We start from the raw sequence: 23,116 nt of genomic DNA, 5'->3' as shown, positions 1-23,116 counted from the left end.
GAACTTGAAACCACATTGCAAGAGAATAAAAAGGGAAAAGAAAAGTAACTTCTTTCACCCATGAAATAATGCATGCTAAGTGGTGTTTTGAATAACTTGAAGTCATGTTTCATTGAAAGGAACAATATCCCAGTAGTTGGTCCTTGGCTCTCAAGGTCATTGAAATAAATTTCTTATTGATTTTCAAAAACACTTTGTCAAACCCATAACTTCTGTTTAATTATATTTTTAAATTGATATATTTAATATACAGTGCAAAGATGGGTATCTAACAAGTGACTACTCCATGCAAAAACTAAAAATGAACTATGATCACTAGAAGTGCAAAGGAATACCCCCTACAATTTTTATATTCTCTGCTGAATGTAGCTAGTTTCATTAATGTAACTGTAGTAGGAGCTTCTTTCGTCCCTGGATAGAGTCTACTCCAAAGTATCACCCAGATGAAACCTTGAGTGTATCAGCCCAGCTCCAGCTGACAAGAATATTTCAGTACTCTCAAAAACCACTAAAGAGCATCAGAGGAACTTTGTTATGAGACTCTGACTAACTGCACGTTTTTGTAACACATTCAGGAAAGAGACCAGAGGGTATCAGAAATCCCAGTAACAACTGCTGCCAGCAGCTATGGAGAAAGCCTGGGAGATCCACTTGAGGCTGTGTACTTAGAGAGCCCATTGGCAGCTTCTGCTGACAATCTCATCTAGAGTGTAAAGGAATGTTATGAAATAGCTCCTCAGGGAAAATCCAACCCAACCCAATGGAAAAGGCTAAGCCTGAGGAGCAAGTGCTGCATGCTAGGGCTGTTTCTCCAAAAGGCAGAGCCTGGATGTGTCTTGTTTCCCTAGGTTAAGGGTTCCTGGAGGGGACAGAGCTGTTACTGGCATACAGGGTGCATGTCTGTGTGGCAGGAATAAAATACTTGCATAAAACCTCTAAGTCTGCAATAAACCCATCGTTTTTAGTAAAGAGATTTCAGATTTGGTGTCACTGAGTGGTGTGATTCTGTTCCTGTGGCCCTCCTATGCACTTCCCTCAAGACATCCTGAAACAGGACACTTCATTATTCATGTTATACTAAACCCCAGGAGAGCAAAGCAGCAGGGTGCCATGCAGATACTACTTACTTCTAAAAAATAAATAAATTAAACAGAAAATAAATCAAGAACAAAGAACAGGTATGCAGGAAAGGACACATTTCAGGAAAGTTATCCCAGGTCCTTGTTATGGATGGAGTGCCTTGTTAACAGTGACACAGTAACAGAAAGTGCATTTCAGGAAGAGCAGATGTGAGACTTTTTTTGGAGAAACCAGTGACACTGTCCTATATGTGTTGGAGTGGATCCAGAAAAGGGCAAAGACAGAGATATAGAAGGATTTGACAGTGTACTTGCGAGGTAGAAAACAGGAGTGTACATTTTCATAATCAAAAATGGATAAATTCACAGAAGATTTTGAAGAAAGACAAAGAATCTGCCTGATAGCTGCCTGGAAAACCATGGTAGAATTCTGGTCCCACTGAAAGCACTGACCCATTTCATCTGACTTCTGTAAGGCTCATATTCAAACCTGCAATTTTCACAGTGCTTTGTGTGGTGTGTTCTCTACCAGGAGAGACAGTAAATGCTTTGTTGTGCATCATATTTAACATGCATTTGAGTTTAGCCTATTTTTTGAAGAGTACACGGTGCTTACTGATGACTAAGCATACAATTTTATGCAGCATTTTTGATGGCTGATTCCACACAGACAATAATTTTATTCTTTTTCTTTAAAAGCAAGCAAACTAAATGAATTTTGCTTTGCAAATAAGAAAGACATTTGTTACTTTGAGGAACATAATTTTATTGCTCTGCTGAACCTGCCTCACAGTAATCTCCAATTTGAATTTGTGAAAAAGTGTTGCCCAAACCCCCAGAATAGGGCTTCTTTAAAAGAACTTCAGCTTAAAATTTTAACACAAATAATTCAACAAATTCAAATTTAATTTGCCTAATTTACAAATAAATTTAGAAATTTGTTTATCCAAGTACCAGAATACTTGGATAATACCAAGGTAAGTAAAATATTTCATAAAATCGTCTAAGTTTACTAAATTTACTTTTTAAATAGAAACATTACCATCTTTTTCTATTCTGTGAATTTTCTTTTCCTCTTAAGAGTCAAGAATATGAGGACAGTTTGCTTGCATGTACTACTTTCCAAGACCTTTGAGATTCTCAGGAGATGTGTAAGCTGCAGTTGAAAGCTTTTTGGACTAAAAATCATACTATATTCTGCAAACACTTTAACTTGAATGAAAAAGCCCTTTACTTAAGGAGTATTTTCTAGCATCTTCAGCTACTACAAACAGAGTTAATGCCACTCAGTATACTCACCAAAGACTGTCCTGGCAGGTACAGATTCTCTGTTCAGCCAGAATGACACTTGAGACAGAATGACAGTCATGATACAGGGGAGGTAAGTCTGAATGACAAAATAACCAATTTTTCTCTTCAAGTGAAAATGAGCCGTCATTACTGTATATTCACCTAGGTGCCACAAACAAACAAAATACAATGAAACAAAAGGTTATCATCTTCAGAAAGTCCATTTCTTTGATAAGAGAACATTTGCTACATATATGTGAAACAAATGATCTAGGGTTATATTGTACCAAAGGTATTTTGTAATCAAAAGCATCCTATAGAGTATAAGAAAGATTTTGAGTACAGATCCTTCTTATTCCCACTGTGTTCCATGAGAGTTCAGTGTTAAGGAACTTCCAAGAACTCTTGCATGCACTGAGAAGTACTTCAGCCTTGAAATCTTCTGCTTATAAGCAACTCTCTGCATTCACACAACAGCTCTCTGAGAATTTAATCACAGTTAGAAAGCAGTCATGGGGGTCCATCACAGCCTGGCACATGCAGGAAAACAGAGAGTCTAGCAGAATAGTCCAGTGTTTAATGTTAAAAACCTGATGGAAGGGAAGCATGGTTGAAACCTGTCTGCTTTGCCATTTAATAGACAAAATCTATGTCATTTACAATATGAAATTTAACAAATATCCCAACCCTGGGTCACAAATGTTAGGATTAAACATGAAGCTCCAGATAGCATTTTAAAAAACAGTTACTAAGGGCAAATTCACCTCTGCTATCACCAGTTAATTATAATTTGAAAAAATCAGTGAAATGTTGTTACTTGTGTTACTTGTTCAGTACATGCCTAATAGATCACATTTTGCAACATTCTATTTCAGAAGCCTTTCACACCACCTGGAATATGGTTTCCACAGCCGGTAACTGCCTTTTTCTCCAAAATATTTCAAAATATCTTTTACTAACCTGTACTTGACTTAACTGTCTCTTTTCCAATTGTTTGGCCTAAAAGATCATACTGATTCAGTCTTGAGCCATCTGGTGCCACTTGCACTGAATCTGATGCATTATAAGTCCAAATGTATGTCACTTCTGAAGTTGTGTATGCATCTGTGAGAAACAAGATAAAATATTTCATCAACAATTTAAATTACACAGCATCCATCAAAACTCACAGAATTACAAGAACTACTTATTTTTCAAATAAAACTCACCCCAAAGAATTTAAAATTATGTGGTAAAAAATATCTTTGGTTGTGTAAAATAGCTTTACTGTAAAGTAAGTGCTTATTGCAGCATGGAACAGGGCACTCACTTGTGATCTTATTAACCACAATTACTTTCTAATAAACTACAAACAACATCTCTACTACACTGTTAAAAGACTTGTCAGAGATTAGATATTATATGTATCCTACAATTTGTGATAAGGCAGATGAAAAGAAGAACAATTTGCAACATTTAGGACACACAAAAATTTTTAAAATGCATTCCTGTATAGTTCTGACCTTCCATTGTCTCCATGCTCAACTTCGGGGATGTATCACAATAATTTTATTATTAGTTGAAATCCAGAGTTAAATATGGCAAGCCAGCAGTGAAAACACCCTGGCATCTTGTTCTGCCTACCCTCAAATCTCACTAGTGTCCATTATTTTGGGGGACACACCAACATTAAACAGGCTGCTCTCTCAGTACATTCATGATCAAACATACATTTAGCCTGGTCTCTCAAAATAAACTAGCATGAAAGCAAATCTACACTGTATTTTAAGCAGCACTAAAGCCTCTCCAGTAGATAAGAAAAAAAAAAAGTATGTTCTGAAAGGTTTTCCAGTCTAATATGTTATTAAAAAATGGAATATAAAAGAAAAAGGTAAACCACTGATGGAAGAAGTTGGGTGTTCATTTTGATTGACTGAGACAAGTACATTTTATATCCTACACCATAATTGCAGTGCAATTAAAAAGTAAAGCATCATTACTGCTGGTCTGCAAACATTTTCACTAGAGAAATCTCTAGAGGCTCAGAAAGTAACTTCTTCATGCAACTAGCCATAAATTGCATGACTAACAAAATCTGGCAGGTGGGTAGCAAGTAGAGATTTTTAACACTTCCCATGTAGCCTTCCAGCTTTACACAAAAATATCTCTGCTTTAATGCAAACCAGCAGTATGGCAAATTGTTGATTTGTCTCCATTCTCTTCACCGTCAGCTAGACTTTTTGAAAAGAATAAAGAAAAGCAATCTATTAAGCAGCAGCTTCTCCCATACATTCAGTTTGGCTTGTCTGTTATGCATAAAAAGAGACATTCATACATGCTGATGACCCTCCTAGCAATGTAAGATTAGCAGCATATGAAGAGCTGTGACAAATATATACCACTGGCAAATTTGTTAAACCAAAATCCTCAGGATTCCTGCTTATTTTCACCACTATTCACCATTCAGATTCTATCCCAGAATAAAAGCTGAAAAATGCATAGTTGTCTAGAATTGAGTCCTAGGTAAAGAAATAAAATGTGTGTGAAGCCATTCAAAATGAACAGAAATAAGAGTCCCCTGAATGTGCCAACAGGCACGGGTGACTTGAGGGAAATGAAATACACTTTTTAAAATCACATTGCTCACATTTAGAATTTCTCTGATTATTTGAAAATCATAGGCAGAGAAAAAAAGAGCAAGCTGGTAAGAAAAACAATCAACCAAGATGGAAAAAAAAGACAAAAAAAGGAAGTGATTCACACAAAGTCTAATACACCTAGTAATAAGGGTTTCCAACCTAAAACTGCTCCTGAAGAAAGTAGTCTTTTGGACTGAGTATCAGTTCCATTATTACAAGAGTTTTCAAATTGTTTTGAGGCTACATAAGAGTCTTTTTTTTCCTGCAACACCTTATAAATCCAACATGCCTTGCTGGGCACATATATGTAAACATTATTAGTCAGTAGCCGATTTTGGCTAACATCTCTGGTGTTAGTTATTTAGGCTGCATTATGTACTACAAATATAATATTGAGGGGGCAGGTGAAGGCTCCATGATGCAAATAGTATTCATTCTAATAATCTTTTATCTCCATAGCTAAGATTTCCTTCAAATGTGGAAACATCATCAGAAGCATGGGCTTTGTTTAATTTGCTACAAACTCCAAGGAAAAGGGATATTGAGGCAAGATGGAGAGAGAGTGAGCACAGTAGCACAGTGCTATGACAAGCATCATATGGTTAATGAGGTCCTTAGTGTTTTGTATTCTGTGGTTGCTACAAGTATTGTAAAGTCAGCCAGAATTTATAGGCTTTAACTGTTTCCTCAAAAACAAAAAAAAAAAACCAATTTCCTTTCCTGGGCCCAGCAGAGAATGTAGGCTGCAGCCAAAGGAAAAAAAAAAATAAAGCTTTTTGTGTGAAAAATCCAGGAAGTATATATAATGACGAAGAAGAATGGCTGTAATCTAAGAAAGTTAAATAATGCTGCTGTTAAAAATAATACTAGTGAGGTCAAATTCCACCTGTCTGTAACATGCAGATGCACTAAAGAATGAATTTTTTTATCACATGAAGCCATTCATTATTAGTTCATTGAATAATAACATTAAAATTATCATTAACAATAAAGAGAAACTAAGTTCTTGTGATAAATTTTAAAAACCCACTCACTGAATTCCTCAATCTGCTCTTTGTTAGTGCTACACAGGCTACGTGCATCCAGTTCTGTGTGGGTCAGTATGATTTGCACACTGCAATGAAAGTAGACCACGGCAGTATTGATCAGGTGCAGGGTGTTTATTGTTAACTGGAGTAATGATATCTTTAAAATACACTAAAAGACACAATACTTGAATAGAGAAAAGAGATTTTGATGGGTCAGGTTACAGATTTTTTTTTTTTTAAGTCCCATCTTGTGGTTTACATTTTTCATGTAAAAATTTACTGAAACAAAATAATGCTGAGAAATGTTAGATATTCACTAATCAAAGGCTCCACTTCCCATCATATACTTACAGCTGCCAAATTTCAGTGGGCACGAGTGAGCATCCATAGGGAAGTCCTCCAAGTGCATTGGACATTCAGCTTGGACTGTAAGCCTAAAAGGCAAAAGATCTCTATGCATTTAAGTAATTTAGCAGGACAAGAAAATCAGTTCCACAGAAATGAGCAGAGTTCATGCCAATTTAATAGACTGAATTGAAATTTTACATTAAACGAACAAGAATTTAAATCAGCTTTTACCTCTTCCATTTTCTGTGTTCCTTTGAAAGGCATTTACTTATCATATCAAGAACCTGTAAAAGCTGACCTCAAAATTATGAACAAAGGTCATTTAAAGAAAAACACAAATTAAGTATTACCAGGCTGTTAAGAAAAATAATTTTCTTATCATAATATTCTGTGGTACTTGTGTGCTACTACGGCTCCTAAAGTAGCATCTAAAATACAATTAACTTGCCAAAGAACTGTACTCCAGTCTTTTGAATTAATTTTTTTGTACAGTTTGAATGGAATATACAGAGAAAAAATATTTGGGTTCTTTCAAAAGATTGCTGCTGCTCATTCTCCATGTTACTAGTGATTATTCTTTATATTTATGTAAAGTGTTACAGTATGCAAACAAAGCATCTGCTTTTGCCCATTTTGTGAAATATCCTAGTATCATATATGGGATTACTGTCATAAAAAATAATTTAAATCAATTTGAAGAAAGCTTTTCATGGACTTCCCCATTATTTTCAATTATTAAAAAAAAAAAAAAAAAGGCCAAGGAAAAAAATCTATGTTTTTTTCTCCTTCCTATCCTTTAAGTCTTCCCTGGGTAGAGACCTGTATGCCTTTTCTTCCTCTTTATCCAGCCCCAAACATCAGTTACATCCTTCTGTATTCCCAGTGGTTCCTAGTCATTATATTCTCTGCCATATTCTCCCAGTCTTCCACCAAAAAGTATTTCCTATTTCTACTCCTCCACTCCCCAGGAATGTTTATCTGAATTCAAGGGGCACCAAGAGATAAGAATCAGCAAACAGCTGAAGGCAGAGGAAAGAACTGCATGAGCTTCTGTTGTAAATCACACAATCATTTTATGTAGACATGATAAAAATAGGTGTTTAAAATCTAGGCAAAACAGTTAGATCAGGGTACACATTAATCTCATACCCTGAGAACCAACATACTCACAAGTAATGAAAATGCTTTGTCAGTTATAATTAACCTGACCCAGCTTATGCTTCATAATGGTTTCAAACAGTATTTCCTATAATTTATTGTATATGATTATTATACTCTCTGGAGAAATAGAATTTCAGTCAGCTTAGACAGATAAATCTCAAATATTAATTTGAGCCAAAGCAAAAATACAACATAGGGGGCCCGCATTTACTTCAAGCAAACTTTTCTGAATCTCTCCAAGCACAACATCATCCAATATCATCAGCAGTCTGCCCATCAACACTCAGTAGTGTAAGGGTTTCAGGGCTGTGTAGTAAAACTGGGTTTCAGGGATGCTGGCATGGCTGCATGGAAAAAGTACCCAAGTACACGTTAACTTTGAAGCTCACATTTTCTATCTGACTTAGGCTGGGGATTTTATGTCAATATGCATGACAACTTCAATGTATTAAGTACTGTCCAAGAAAAATAAAAAAAACTAAGTCAGGGACTTCTGGAAACTTGGGTAAAATATTCAAAAAAATTCACATAGGTAACATTATTGCCAAAAGAGTTACTGAAGAAGAAATCAGTGTTATAAAAATGCTACTAATATCGGTGTATATATGATTTTTTAATAATTTTTCATATTCTATATTCTATTTTCTAAGCAAATTTAATACATTTTACCACCTGAAATATTTATCTTAGCTACACATGATGCACAAGATGAAAAAAAGTAAAATTTTAAGTTAAATATTTAAATTATATAATTACACAGTAAGATATATTTTCCCTTTAGCTTTTGCTGGAAAGAATTTGGGACCTTATTACCTCTTCGTTCTTGCCCTGGTTTTTTTATTGCCCCTGATCTTAATAAAAAATTTGCTTAGGGGCTCACATATTCAGTACAATGACTGCAGAAACAGGCAAAACTCTTCCATTATTTTAATCATTCTAAGACAGAGTTGGTAAACTTTACCTGAAGGTCTCACTTAACTTTATTCCATATCTTCAATTCCTAACAAAAATTGAGGCACACATAGGAATACTGATCTAACTCATTATCATCCAAGAGTCTTCTAACAGAACTGGAAACAAAACATACATTTTTCTAGCTTTCTTTCTGCTTAGAGAAAAATAAAACAAAGGAGAGTTCTCCTGAAACTTGATTTAATTGTTCAATGGAAAAATCCCATCAAGAAATAGCTTGAGTGGAGAAGAGATGAACAGACATACCTCATGGTGTACAAGAGCGTCCCATCGTCCTGGATTCGTAGAAGCTTGTTTGGCATTGTCATGTTATGAGCCACTGACTTCTTCCCATTGTGAAAAAATGTATCTGGGGTCCAGATTTTGCTGGCCATTAGGTTGTTCAGTCGAAGAATGTTCATTGGGCCTTTAAACTTTAATCTTTCATCTTTCCATCGCTGACGGAAGAACACATCTATCGTGTACTCCTGTAATGGAACAAATATATGCTTTTTGGACACAATGAAACACTAATCTGCTTTCTGAGAACAAAAATAGAAAAGCTTTGTTTGCAAATTTCCTTGGCAAAATTGTCAAGGGAGAACAATCATCACAAAAAATTGTATAGAAGTGAGAATAATAATCAGGAAGTCAGTGTATTAAGGCTATGGCATTCTTCTTCATGATTGTTAGGTGTTGTTTATAGATTGAACTCCTTCAATATTTATATCTATTTCTGATATACAAAGTATCTGTGACCTGGGTAATTACAGTAAACACAGTAAGGAAGGAAAGTAAGAAAAAAATACACAAGATTAAATAGTTCTTTCAGTATCTTCTCCTGTAGAGTAACCCAGCATTTCAAGAGCATGGAGAATGGCTGAGCCTGGAAGTAAGGAAACAAGGCAATCCAAAAGGGGTACAGATTATACAAGAAGAATGACATAAGATTTGTTCAAAGAGGAATGTAAGGCTCTGTAGTGGTGTGGATTTTATGAACAAAAGTACATAGGTAGGAAGCAGCAGCTGATGATTAACAGGTGACACACACTGCCTGGTGAACCTTGTTCTGATGCTTAGTCTTAGGAAGGCAGTACAGTGGGGAAAAAAGGATGCAAGCAAAAACAGACTGATGACCTGGGCCAGATGCCTGCGTCAACCGGCTGGGAATCCCATCTGGTGGGTTTTGTTTCTGTTTAGTTGGTTGCTGGTTGGGGTTAAACCACAACACAAACAAAAAACTGATTAAACATTGATAATGTAAATTCATCAACTATCTGAATTAGTGTTTTGCTTCTGTCAACACAGCATAAAAATTGGATATGGGAGAGCTTAAAAACTATGCTGGAAGCAAACTGTATTCGGCGTATTAGCAAATGCTACCTTGGTGCAATTTTGTTTTGTTGGACAGGTACAAAATGGGTTCTCATTACTTCAAAATATTAGTATGCTGCAACAGTCTGAACTACTGCAATTGCTCTGCATAGACCATTTTCAAGTAAATTACTTTGAATGGACAAGACCTGATAAAATTTAACCAATATAAAATGTTCAAGGGATTTCAATAGAAATGTGACTTCAAGGAACTTATCAGCCTCTATCATTTTCTGCTGGCTCCCTTGTGTGCTGATTAACAAGGCTTAAGGTTCTTCTCCATCAATCATACAGCAATACAAAAGGAGTGCTGACTAGACAGAGACAAGTGACAGCTCTCTTCAGCTCCTTTGGTCTGCAAGCCAAAGAGCTGTGAGGACCTTTTCCAGGTCAGGGCCAGAGGCTAAGGAGACAATGAGGAATAAAGGAAAGAGAATTTTGTTACGTGAAGGAGCATGACAGGGGCAGGAGAGAAAGCAATTCTCTTAATGAACCATGACAAATTAAAAGAGGTATTTTGGAAATTATGGATACTTATAAACTAATCTGACAAAAAACAGAAGCTCAGCTTTTAGCAATACCAAGATGTTGCACATTAATGTAATAAAATTTTGTCATTTTTCTAATTAAAACTTTAAATTTTTAAAATAAACTTAAATAAAACTAACATGACAGTACACTGAACATTTATTTGCTTGGTTTTCTTTAATCCCATTTTCTATTTTCTCTAATAAAATTTTAGTAAATATATTTGTTTAATACAAAACTATGAACCTCTAAAACATGCATTTCTTTGATATTATACTTGATTTTGTTCAGTACCTCATCACTGCTAGAGACACTGTCTCATAACAAGAGGTTTGCTCACTTCTCTATGATAGATCACATTTAATTGTTCTCTTTTATTTGCTGATTTGTATGTTGTTTTATTTGTTAGATATCATGTGACTTAAAATCCCATTTACAAATAACAAGTTACCTATCAGTTCAGTTGACGACCAGGGAAAGTGACAAAATGCATAATATCATAGAGGATCAGGAGCAGCAAGGGAGCATATGAAATATGGATAGAAATACCAGGTAATTAAAGGAACATTGCCCTAAGAGCCTTCTTGTAGCTTTCATCTGAGGGACTTTACCAAGAAATCATTTTTATGGTAAGACTGATGTTTGAGGTATAAAGAATCGGGAAGAAGAGCCTGAAGGGATTAAGACTTTGAAATTCCACTGAAATTCAACAGGAGTGAGTGATACATCCTACAGGTTCTTTTGACAAACACCTCTGCACATAAATGACTAGAATATAAATCTGAACCTTTTTGCAATGTTTCCATCAATAAAGAACTTCAAAGATCCTGCTTTTTCACTGTCTTCCAACATACATAAAAAGAATTACAAGAGAAATAAAATAGGAAAAAAAAAAGCAGACATGAAATGCCACTAAATCAAAACAGCAACATTTCACAAAACCCTGCATCTGCTGCATGGCAACAGCTAAGGAAGTAGAATGAGCAGGAAAGAATGAGCAGTAAAAAGAGCTGCAGCCTTGAGAGATCCTACTGGGAAATCTCTGACTGATCTGCAGGTAATGGTTAATGGCTCAAACACTGTTAAGGTAATCACCAAAGGACTTTGCCCACTATGGCAAACCCTATAAAGAAGCTACTGCTCTTCTAAGACCACAGAAGTCCCATCTCCCTCTCCCCAGTATGCCTCTGTGAATTCCTGGAAATTTGGAAAGTAAGTTAAGCCTCCAGATGGGAACTTGAGATAAGATAAAGGCACTACTATTGTCCCATTTTCTCAGGTCTAAGGAGAAGTAAACAAGGCTGAAGCGAATGTATCCACAAGAAAAGCCAACTTCACAGATGTGCTGAAAATAAGCCCTGGCTGGGTCTGGCAGGGGAAGACCATAGCTGCCAGACTCATTTCTGGGGTCTTCCACCTGAGGTCTGCACATGATCCACAGTTGCAACAGATCCATAGTGTTGCAAAAGACAGTGTAAAGCTCCCTTCCCCAGGAGAGGTGTTTGGGCAGTCCCACTGTAAACCTGAAAACATATTAATTCATTGTTAATACTAACATACATATTAACTTTATGTTTCATGGGCTTCCCACACCCCTGGCAGATCAAAACTGTGACCATCACTTTGACTAACAAACATTGAAATTACATCAAGTCTTGTTGAATCCATATGTGGTGATATCTTTCTATTCTCCTTTCCTTCTCTTTCTTTCATTTCCTTAGAAATTTTCTTCAGTGTTATTTATATGCTTTTGTACTGCTATATTGCTATTGATACTAATAACCAAAATGGCTACATACTCTCTTTCCATTGCAACCAAAATTTTCCAAAATTAACTCATATATAAATATAAAAAGAAATAAGTTATAAATTATAAATATGAAATAGAAATAGAAATATATGTGTATTTATAAACACAGGTCATTCAGTGTTGTTTCACCCTAATCTGCTCCCAGGACCAATTAATAAGAACCTGAGTTAGCCTCACTTTTAGGGTGGTTTGTAACACCATCCAATCTGTGCTGGAGATCTTTATTTCAGAACATCTCAGTTAGAAGATGGAAACGGGATAAACCAAGGTTTGGTGTGAATGATGACAAACACCTTCTGTTTGCATTTACCACAATGGTAGTAAAATCCCACATAGTTCTTAATTAACTTATCTTTCTGCAGACTTCTTTGCGTTTTTTCCAATGGAAGTATTAAGATCTCAATTTTGTCATTGTCCATTTAAAATGATTATTTAAAGCAAAATACAACCCCTGCCTTTTCATCCCAGTGCTATATTCACTGATCCTATGTTCCCTTCTGTGCCAAATCTATTCTACTTATGATCGGGAATATCCCTACTGATGTTTACCATATTAAAAAATAGGAAGGAATTGAAGTACATTGAAGTAAATTGAAGTACATAATCAATATGATAAAAAGCCAGCTACAAAAAGCTGCTACATAAAGATTTTGAGACTAATTCCTATTCAATATGTTTGATATATACCACTTTATGGTAAATGCTGTGCAATGTTTACTTTTCAGTCAAGTCTAATGTCTGTGACAAAGGCAAATCTGGACTCTAGAAAAAATACTGAGATTAATACCTGATATTTCATTCATTCTGCAAATATTCTACGAAAAACACCTGTTCTCTCTGGATATGACCTAAGGACTCTGCAGTATATAGTGCAATATCTCCACAAAATCACAGGAGCATACTTCCAGGTCTTCAGAGGACTGCTGTGATAATTTCTAGACAAGAAAGTGCTGCCTACTGTGTTGTGTCTAAAATGGTGCTAATACAGCCAGACTCTAATGCAGTACAATTAAACATAATCTTTCAAGTATGTGTTATACTACCTTACATGAAATTTTAGGTACAGGCACTGAGAGTCTTGCTACAGTTTTAAGAAGCACTTGACACTCTGCCAGTTCAATGAAGAATAAAATGGCAAGGAAGTTTTATTCCTCTTTTAATATGCAGTTGTTGTGCATAACACTACACACCATAAAAAAGATATTAGTGTCTCTGGCAGAAGTTTTAACTGACCTGAGTATAAGCAATCCCTCCCCACTACATGACAGTCTTTTTTTTTTTTTTTTTTTTTTTTTTTTTTTATTTTTAATGCCAAGGCCAGATTTGTATCTGTTCAAACAAAAAAAAATGTACTTTCATCCTTTCCAATAATGGTTGGCAAATTTTGGCAGTTTTATCATCCGGAGTAAAGATGGGCATGTTCCAAATATCTTAAAAATTGTAAGGGTCCATTAGCAAGCAGTATTGTCCTGAAGCTGATGGAACATTTTATTAATTAGCTGCTGGAACACAGCATTTTGTTTAATGAATAGTTCAAGCCAGAGTTCCTCATTCCCTACTTGTAAAGATTTTTCTGAGTCATTTATCTAAAGTATATTTATCTTTTTCCTGACCACTCTTAAAGCCATTAACAGACATATTGATATAACCACAAAAACAAACTTTAAAATATAAAACTTTAAAAACGCAAATAAAAAAAATTAAAAGCAAGCAAAGGGGAAATGGCACATATAGCTTTTCACTGAGTCCTTAAAAGAGTTAGAAATACTGTGGTTGATACACTGATGAGACAGTTCAAATTCATGGACCTAAATCTTGCCTAGCTAATATAGGGACTGCATATTATTATTTATTTTTACATCAGTATAATTTCTTCATTTTTGTTCTTAAAATGTACATTCTAGTTTTCATATATGCCTTAAGGAAACATGTAATTTTTCTTTTGGATTTGTTTAAAAACATTAACAATCTTAGTATGTATTTGGTGCAGCAGAATACTAACATGATTGGTATGTATCTAAGCATCAAAATTACTTTCAAGAAAACCAAGGAGTTTAGACAGATGATTAAAAAAAATGTAATTAGTTAAAGAAAAATAATCTACCCATTATATGAACTCTTACCATAACCTGATATTCGTCGGTGTGACGAGTGTAAGTTTGTGATGCAACTTCTGCAATTCAATTTATTAAACCTGCACACTAGATATTTTCAGTGAGTGCTGAAATTAGCTTTACAGTAGGAGGATCACATCATTAGCTGGTTTTCTTGGTGGTTGTCTCTGTGGGCAGATCCATGCAGGGTGCAGATGGCACACAGAAGGACTAACACACTACAGCAGTCTGCATAAGCTACTTCATCATTGCACTGCTTGGTGGGCTTTACCTAGGCCCACCTACCAGAACGGACAAACAATCCATCTCACTTTCTACTTTTCTCTTCTCTAAAAACAAGCAATTGTCTTACAATACAAGGACTGAAAGAGTTCTCCTCCAAACCCCCTCAATGCTCTAATCATAAGCACTGACTACTCAGGTTCTGTACAAGCACTTGTGTATCAGCATCAAAGCTCACTGCACAGATAAATAAACTGAGTCCATTTTCTCTTCTCCAAAACCCAGCTCCTGATGTGTACACAACACAGAGCACAGAAGGAAACAGCAGACAGACAGAAATTCCCTTCAGGTCTTTCAGAGCGTGGCTCTTACATACTAGTGACTAGAATCCTTGAAAATATTCTGATGAAGGAGGGCTGTGCTTTGAAACTGCACTGTTGGTTAGTTTTTATCAAAACCTTTAACAGCCCTCTTAAAAACTGAAACACAATCCTATCACTGCATTTCAAAGAAACATGTATTCCTTTTTAAATACATAAGTAATGCCAGCCAGATACATATGCCCTTTCATACTATCAAGAAAACGTGGAATATTTCTAGGGAATTGCAGCACAATTTTTCTCTATTGGAAGAACTCATTTCAAGCCTTTTATTTCTGACTATCTGTCAACTTCAGTCATTTTTGTCTAAGCATTTAACCGAAACATGAAGTATTAAAAAAAAATCCGGAAAAAATGTGTTCAACCAGTTTGAATGATAGCGTCTAGGGAAGAGAATGTCTTTCTATTCATATTCATTTATGAAAAGGACCTTCTCAGAATAATTTTCTCTCTCTTTTTTCCATATACCTGATGTAGAGTCAACTTTGAGTCTAAAAGAAGTACCAAGGAGGATAAGGAAGTTCTGTAAAAGGTATGAATAGGGATTACGTAGAAAAGAGATTACAGAATGTTTTTCTGCTGTCACTGAAAATAAAAACACTTGTCATTATCCCTTTTTTATTCAGACATGGAGAAAGAGCAACCCTGAAACACGGTGGATGCCTGGTGCCAAGAACAGGAATCCAAACAAAAGTACAGAGAGACCTAACAGCAGTGACAGGCTTGGACACAGCCTCTGACAAATCAATCTCCAATACTGATTCCCTTGGCAGGATGTTGCACGGAGGAAAAAGCCTTCCCAACAGAATAAAAGGACAGAAACTCTGCAAGAGATCATGTGAGATAGTCTCATCAAAATTTCAGTGTATGGATTTAACTTGCAAAGGCAATTACCTGAGCCAACAACATATTGACTTTTCAGAAACATATAAATTATAAAAACACAACCTAGATGTTCCCCAATTCTCCCCAAAAATTCCAAGTGTATTTAGCATTTCTTTACTCTTTAGCCTTCTCTTACTGAGTTCAAATAATAACTACATAAAAGTAATTGCAGTACTTTTTTTTAGTCTATTTGAAAAATAAATCATCTTGATGCATTCCCTTATTCTGTCCAGACTTACATATCATACCAGCTCTGTAAAGCTTCTCTTAAGGAATTCTACCTAATAATTAGAATCTAAAACAGAGCTAAAAATAAGTTGTATAGAAAAAAATCCCCAAACAAAACCTGAAATACAAACTGAAATGGGGAAATTTGAAAAAAAGAAACAGGGTTCCAAGTTCAGTCACTGTCTCTAAAGAACCATCCTCAATTGTAATGATGAATGCTGCAACAATCCTTCTGATTATTTCTGTATTTGACTTTCAGCCTTCACTGAAAATTTCTAATCTCGTTGTATTTGAAAAATCAGAAACACTTATTGACATTCCAGTTGAAAACTGATGAGATGGAAGGGTGTGTAGTGATGAACTAGCTGTGTATGATGATCTCTACAAGAAATGTTCCAGTTCCTTGACTTCAAAGGGAAAACCAGGAAGTCTATCATCAAGAAATTAGGAAAAACTGTTGTTTACAAGCGACTTGGTAATAAAGGTGCAACCACAATAAACAAAACTCCCCAATAACAATGAAAATCTAAGACTGCAAGTAGAAATACAAAAGTTTCAGAAGGCTTCTTAGTTTTAATATTCAAGCTAAACTGATTCAAGTCCTGCCACCTACTAACCATGTGTTGGAGGAAAGCAGGAAAGACCGTTCCCAACAACAATCAGAAAGACTGTTCTGAGGCAAAATTTGCTACATCTTGGCAAAACGTTCTTCACAGCAGACCTTATATAAAGGGACTCAGTACCTACATAATCTGTCTTACATAAAATAAGTACTGCTTGAGGAGTAAATAGGTGTCATTTATTATATGTATAATTTTTTCAATTGTAGACATCCGCACTATGTCTATGGCTGTAGGAGAAATTTTAGGAGCCTAAGTGTCAGGAGAGCCTGGAATGACACCAAGCCTGAGAGAAAGAGGCAAAAATACATAGCTTTCAGTGATGAAATTCAAGTCAGCAGCATGTAGGTTTCTAATGATGGTACAGTCTAACAGATTTCAAACAATTAATTTTTAAAAACAGAAGAAAAAATAAGGTTTAATGTTCAATCCTTTTATATCCTACAAATTATAGTCCAAACAAGTTCATCTCTTACCTCTGAATTTTCAAATATTAAACATTTTCATTTCATGATACATGCTTTAATTAGCCCCTTAGCAAGAATTTAGTCCTATAACACTTCAGAAAATTAAGAGATGCCTTGTTTTTCAGTTGTTCTGTCCAATTTTTCATTTGTTTGTTTTTCTAAATAATGCAGCTTTTCTTCTCTCGGGCTAATGTCAAAATAAATTTTTATCACTGATTGGGTTGGAAGCCTGTAAGGCATAGCATCACAATACTGAACTTGAACATTTCTGAGAAACAACAGCTCAAAAAGAAGAGTGAAAGTAAAATCTGTTTAAACCAGTGTTTTGCTTTGCCTTCCTTGATTCTCGTTACTTTGCAAAAGGAAGTTGAAAATCCCTATGTATTGGCACTGCATATTTGACATTAAATAGAGTGGCTGACATACAATAGCTTTCCTTTGACACGAATGGTATAGATACCAAAATATTTTTGTTCATTTGAAGCACAGTTGGCAACTGGCTCCTGGCCAAGAGAGAACACATTTGGTAGCTGAATAATTTGGTCAGAACTGCATCTTTTGAACTTAGTCAAAATGTTAATCCACTACAAGGACCAAATGTTTTTGACTCTTAACACATTTAGAGAAAAATCTCAGCCTCAGCTTCTACTTCCTGAATTTATCAACAGCAACTCCAGCTAGCTTAAAATCAGTCAAAGATCAAATTCCCCTGGACATAATGATTTTTTGGCAAAGTTGTGATACTGGAAAAATACAGCAAATGTCAATAAAAACCCACACTCAGCAATGACTGAGTCACAGATCGAGCACCATACCATATTACCATCATTGGGAGCAGCTAGGGAGGAAAACAGAAACCTCACAAATTCATAGCAATGCAACAACAAAGGTTAGAATTAAATTTTATCAACTTTGTGTATCAACACTACGTGAGAACTGTGCCCTTAGCTCCAACCCACCCATCACTGCTTGTTTGTCCCTTCCTTCTTCCGTATTGTAAATGCATATTAAACACCTCACATGTCAGTGAGTCCCCTTCCTGTCTTCAAAAGCAGCCCTCTTCTTCGAAGCACCATTATTCTTCACAATATACTAACCAAGGAGGAAAAAAATAGATCATGCAAAGGGGTGCAGTAACACTAAAAAACAGATCATGAAAAGGGGTGCAGTAACATACCTCATGATTTTATTCCTATAAGAAACCACAGTGGAAGGAATCCTAGGGGCAGCAATAATCCTAAGAGTTCTGGCCAACAGCGGTGTTCAGCCTAAATACCTCATGTGACTGAGGGCCTCACCATTCACATTGTGCCAGCAGAGGACTTCAGGAGATGGGACCCAACCTTCCTGAAAAAATCTGAGCTTGGGATCCTCTAAAAATTCTAGAGGACATGGGCAAGAGTCAAACTTATTCTTCCAATAAAGCCTTTTAAGGAAGAAATTCTTAAAAATATAATATCTCAGAGTTTCCAACATTTACAGAAGAAATTATCAATGAATCCTCTATATAGTAGTTTAAATTATTGATTCAGTCATGCAGTTCCTAAATGAAAAAGTACTCATGGTTTAAACTCTAATGTCACCTTCATGTTCGACAGAATATGTGATGGTTTGGAAGCTATTATTTCAAAACTCACATGTTGGAATTTTCTTATTGACTGCTCATACGTTTCAAAATTATTCTATGACTATCAACAGAACAAGCTAAATTAACCCTGAAGCTTGTAGTAATAAGAATTAAACTGCTCTTACTTATCTATCTACTTATCTGCAAATAAACCTACCCATTAGAGTAACAGCTGCCACTCTGATGCACTGCACTCTGTTTTGATTAACACCTCTGCATAGATCTGTTAGAGCTATAGCATCTAAGAACCTGACCCCTTCCTGCACTGTCTATATGTCTGTGCAAATAGGCAGACATATAGACCCAGAGCTCTCCATACATTTATCCACTGATGTCAGGAGTGTGTTGGGAGGGAGGGAAAGCTCAGGGAGCTTTCATTACTTTTCCATTTAAGCAAAGATGACTTGCACAGCCTTGGTAAGTCTCCTTGTGGCTCAGTAATCATCTTTAAAAGTGGATTAGTATCATCTTCCTGTTACACAGAACTACCATAAATGCAAGACTTCACTGCTCTAAAGTCATGAGATAGTAGACCAACAAGGTCAAGACACTCATATCATCTTTGTACATAGATGCGATACCTTTTTTACAAAGTTATTAACAAAATAAGAGTTATTTCATAAGCCTAAAATCATCAGAAAAAAACACCTCAGGAGAATCAGCAACATGTACAGTAATAAAAACAAAAGTCTATTTCTCCTATGAAATCGCCTTTCATGGCCTTTCATGTGAAGTCTTATCTGTGTATTCATAACTTTCAAAACAGAGGTTGAAAACACAAAAAAAAACCACAAAAAAAACCCTCAAAACCCCACCATAATATATTTTCCAAAGCTATGATTACCTGGTAATCAAATCACTTTTAACTTACCAGTAAGCAAATAACTTTTAAAATGTTCAATGTACCATGAAAAATTTAGCTTCATAAACTTGGTCATAACATCATAATATTCCCTGTTTTATATGATGCATAACCTGATTTTTTTCATAGAAAAAGAAATGTCTGATTTTAAAAAATATTAATTTTTGATATCTACAGATACATCAATGTAGTATTTAATATGTCTCATACATAATAAAGAATATTTGAAACATTTCAAAAATAATTTCTTGCAGGATTGGCAAGAGTAGTGTGAGAGATAGAGATGTTAATGGCTAATGGCTCAAACAATCAGCCATTTGCAAAAGCAGCAGGTGCTTGGCTGAGGGTGAGCACAGTGACAGCCCAGGTGCAGAGGGTGTGAGCACCAGGTGTGTGACCATGGCAAAGCAACTTTGCTTAGCAAGAAGCTGGGGTTTGAGACAGATGAGGGAAGAAGCCAAAAAGGAGCAGATCCTGTGAGATGGATTAATACTTTTTATCATGCTGATGTCCTTCCTTACACAAGTGGCCCAGCTGTAAAACTCCTCCCCACCTGGAGGACATACTGGGACATTCACATATACGCCTGAAGATGTTCATTCCTTCTGATGGGGCATAAGGGGCTCAACTGCACTGAGAGGCAGTTGTCATGTCTTAGAAAGTGTCATAAACCACCAAAGACACCCAAAATACCCCCAGAATAATTCCAGGGGTCTTCCACCAGAGGACTGTGCAGGATCCACAGTGTTGCAACAGATCGAAGGTGCTGCAAAAGACAGCAATAAACTCCCCACCCCAGGGAAGGTGCCTGGGCATTCCATCTAAAGCTAAGTATATATAAAACCTCTGTAATTTGTGTTTTGTGGGTTTCCTCCACCCCTGATGGATCAAGATACCATTTAGACCAAAGGACATCAAAATTGCAACAATTGAGTCTTGTTACTAAATCCACGGATGGTGATTATCATTCTGCTCTTATCCTTTCCTTCTCTTTCTTTCTCCCTTTCTTCTCAAAATACATTGTCAGCCAGACTAAAAAATTCCTGTCAATGCCTTATTAAGTGCCCTGTATCTGGATTTGTTAAGCTTGGCTAAGTTTAAGTTTGCAAAACTAAAGTTTAGCAAAGTGAAGTACTTACTTTGCCTGGATGTTGTTTTAACATGAGTCAAGCATCTTATTTTATCTTGATGTTCTACATTTTGCAAGTAAAAGTCTGTTGATGACTCTTCTGAGAATTTTATTCTCTCCTACATATTGCCCAGAGTCAATTAAACCACCTTCCCCTAAACCAGGGAAGTAAACAGGAGCATAACAGGTAAAGTAAGTTTGAGACTGTCCTTCCCTTTCCTTTTAGAGAGCTATATCCATCAGGTCTTTCCACCCAGTATGAAACATTCTCCCTAATCTCTGTATTATTTGCAGTGAGCCTAAAAACAATCCTTTATAATCCAGAGCAATATTCTGAAAGTTTCTTTCTTTTTTAATGTCACTGACTTCTTTAAATGCTTACTAAACAATGCCAACTATCAAGGACAGGTCTGTAAAACCCCACAATCATGTTGATGACCCAGCTTCCAAGCTGTGTCTTCCAAGAAGTTTAATTTAGATTTGACTCCCATCAGGTCCCTCAGCCTATTGCCAATATTAAGAGTGCTCCTTTAACTCCAGGTTTTCATGCAAGAGGAATCCAGTTCATCCATATCAAGATTGCTCCAGAATATAAACCAAAGTACAGTCAGTGGGACAATCAGAAGATTTACTGGTCTAAATTAAACAGCTAACACAAGGACACTCATCATGTAAAGTCCATAAATTAATTTTCAAATTTCAAACTAACTGGGGTTTGGCACATTCTGATTTCAGTGAGATTGTTTCAAATTCATCCACAATAAGTAAAAGAATACAGTTTTAAAGGAAGTTTATATATCTCTCACACCATTTACCCACATATGCAAAAGATTCAGGAACTCACCATATCAGTATCTGACACAGGTCCAAAACTGGTCACATAGATGTTAGTGAAGACTTCAGTAATACTATCTGATATAAAAAGAAAAAAAAAAAAAAAAACAAGCAAACATTTTAAACTGACAGTACTTTTTCTAACTCTTCTGTAAGATTATGGGACATTTTGAACAGGTTTCTCTCCTTATTTACTACCCCCCACCCCCACCAGTGTCCTGTTGTAAATAAGTGGGAGTTTCTCTCCCACTTAACACAGAGTTTAACAAACAAGCATTTGTCCCAATGAGTAGTTTGTTTAAGTTTGTTCAGCTATACAATCACCAGCAACTACACACATATATATCCCGTTTCTCTATCAGCAAAAATAACCACAGCATCGTGGACTTAACATGGAAGGAGAGCTCTGAACACAAAATGCCTCTGTTGCAGAGGTGTTACCTCTGTTGTTGCAGATCTCTCCTATTAAAGCCTTTCTGGTTGAAGGCTGTTTTCTACATTCTTAAGAGCTTTTTGAAAGAAAAAGACAAGAAAATTATTGATTGTACCAAATGTAACAGAACAGCATCCTACTTTTCAATTGGGTGTGTTTTTAAGTGGCACATATTTTAACATAACAGCTCCTTTCCTTGATAGGCAATGCTCCTGATACATTGCTGTGGTACTGTGAACACTCTGAGAATATGTCCTTTCCAATCATTGCAGTCAGACAGCCATGAAATCAGAATATTAGATATTGTACTGCAGGGAAAAATAACTGCTTAGTTTGCTATCTTCAGTTTTCAATTAGGCTCAGAATAGAATGATATTCTCTAAGAGGGGTACTATGCACAGGAAATTTCTTAACAGCAGTTGCCAACCCTAGTCTGCATTCTAGACATACAGTCAGCATTCTAGACAGTCAACACAAGGAACTCTTTGCCTTAAAGCCAGCTGCTGATTGGAAAAGAAAAATTTGAATATAACTAGGTGCAATTTGACTCATCGCAGAATTTCCCATTCCCAAAAATAATACAACTGCCTGTTGTATGAGTGATCCTGCTGTTGTATTGTGATTATATTTCCACATTTAATCATTATTAAATGTGGGTAGCTAATAGTTTCTGTTTTCCTGAAAGCTGCCTTTTAACAAATACATGATACAAGCAAATTTACTTCTAATTATATGGAGGCCAACAGTATAATCCCTGCTCCTCACTGGGAGAAACCAGTGATGGTCACTCATGACAGCAGAGTCTCTACTAGCCTCCAGGAAAAGGCCAGGACTGATCCATGAGCATGGGGAGCAGTGCATTTTCAAAAGGATGTAGCTGCAAAGATACAGTGATTTCAGACAACTTCTGGAGCATGGGCAAGGAATATTCATCTGTTCTCATCTACAAGGAAACTTCCTTTTTCAGCCAAATGCTAGAATATAGGACTTCAAAAAGCCCTTCCTACCAAAAAGAATCTTTTTTCCCAGGATCATGTCTGCTTTTTAAGCAAATAAATAAAGACTGACTCCTAAAATTCCTCTGCATGTCCTGAGATATGTTTATTTGTGTGATAGAGACTTCTGGAA

At 36.0% G+C, this 23,116-nt stretch overlaps 1 protein-coding gene across 1 annotated transcript in view; it reads right to left on the bottom strand.

Annotated features, from left to right (window-relative positions):
- The window catches only part of GABRA2 (gamma-aminobutyric acid type A receptor subunit alpha2), a 64,489-nt gene that overhangs the window by 16,929 nt on the left and 24,444 nt on the right, over positions 1 to 23,116 (bottom strand). Inside the window, exons 3-7 of the mRNA XM_059844895.1 lie at positions 21,566 to 21,633; positions 8,743 to 8,963; positions 6,367 to 6,449; positions 3,330 to 3,473; positions 2,379 to 2,531 (exon numbers count right to left, since the gene is read on the bottom strand). Coding sequence (XP_059700878.1) covers positions 2,379 to 2,531; positions 3,330 to 3,473; positions 6,367 to 6,449; positions 8,743 to 8,963; positions 21,566 to 21,633 — 669 coding nt within the window. The remainder of the gene's footprint in view (positions 1 to 2,378; positions 2,532 to 3,329; positions 3,474 to 6,366; positions 6,450 to 8,742; positions 8,964 to 21,565; positions 21,634 to 23,116) is intronic.

The sequence above is a fragment of the Haemorhous mexicanus genome, chromosome 4 (assembly GCF_027477595.1).
Source record: "Haemorhous mexicanus isolate bHaeMex1 chromosome 4, bHaeMex1.pri, whole genome shotgun sequence".
Lineage (NCBI taxonomy): Eukaryota > Metazoa > Chordata > Aves > Passeriformes > Fringillidae > Haemorhous > Haemorhous mexicanus.
The sequence above is the reverse complement of the archived record's forward strand: the minus strand, read 5'-3'. Positions and strand labels throughout refer to the sequence as shown.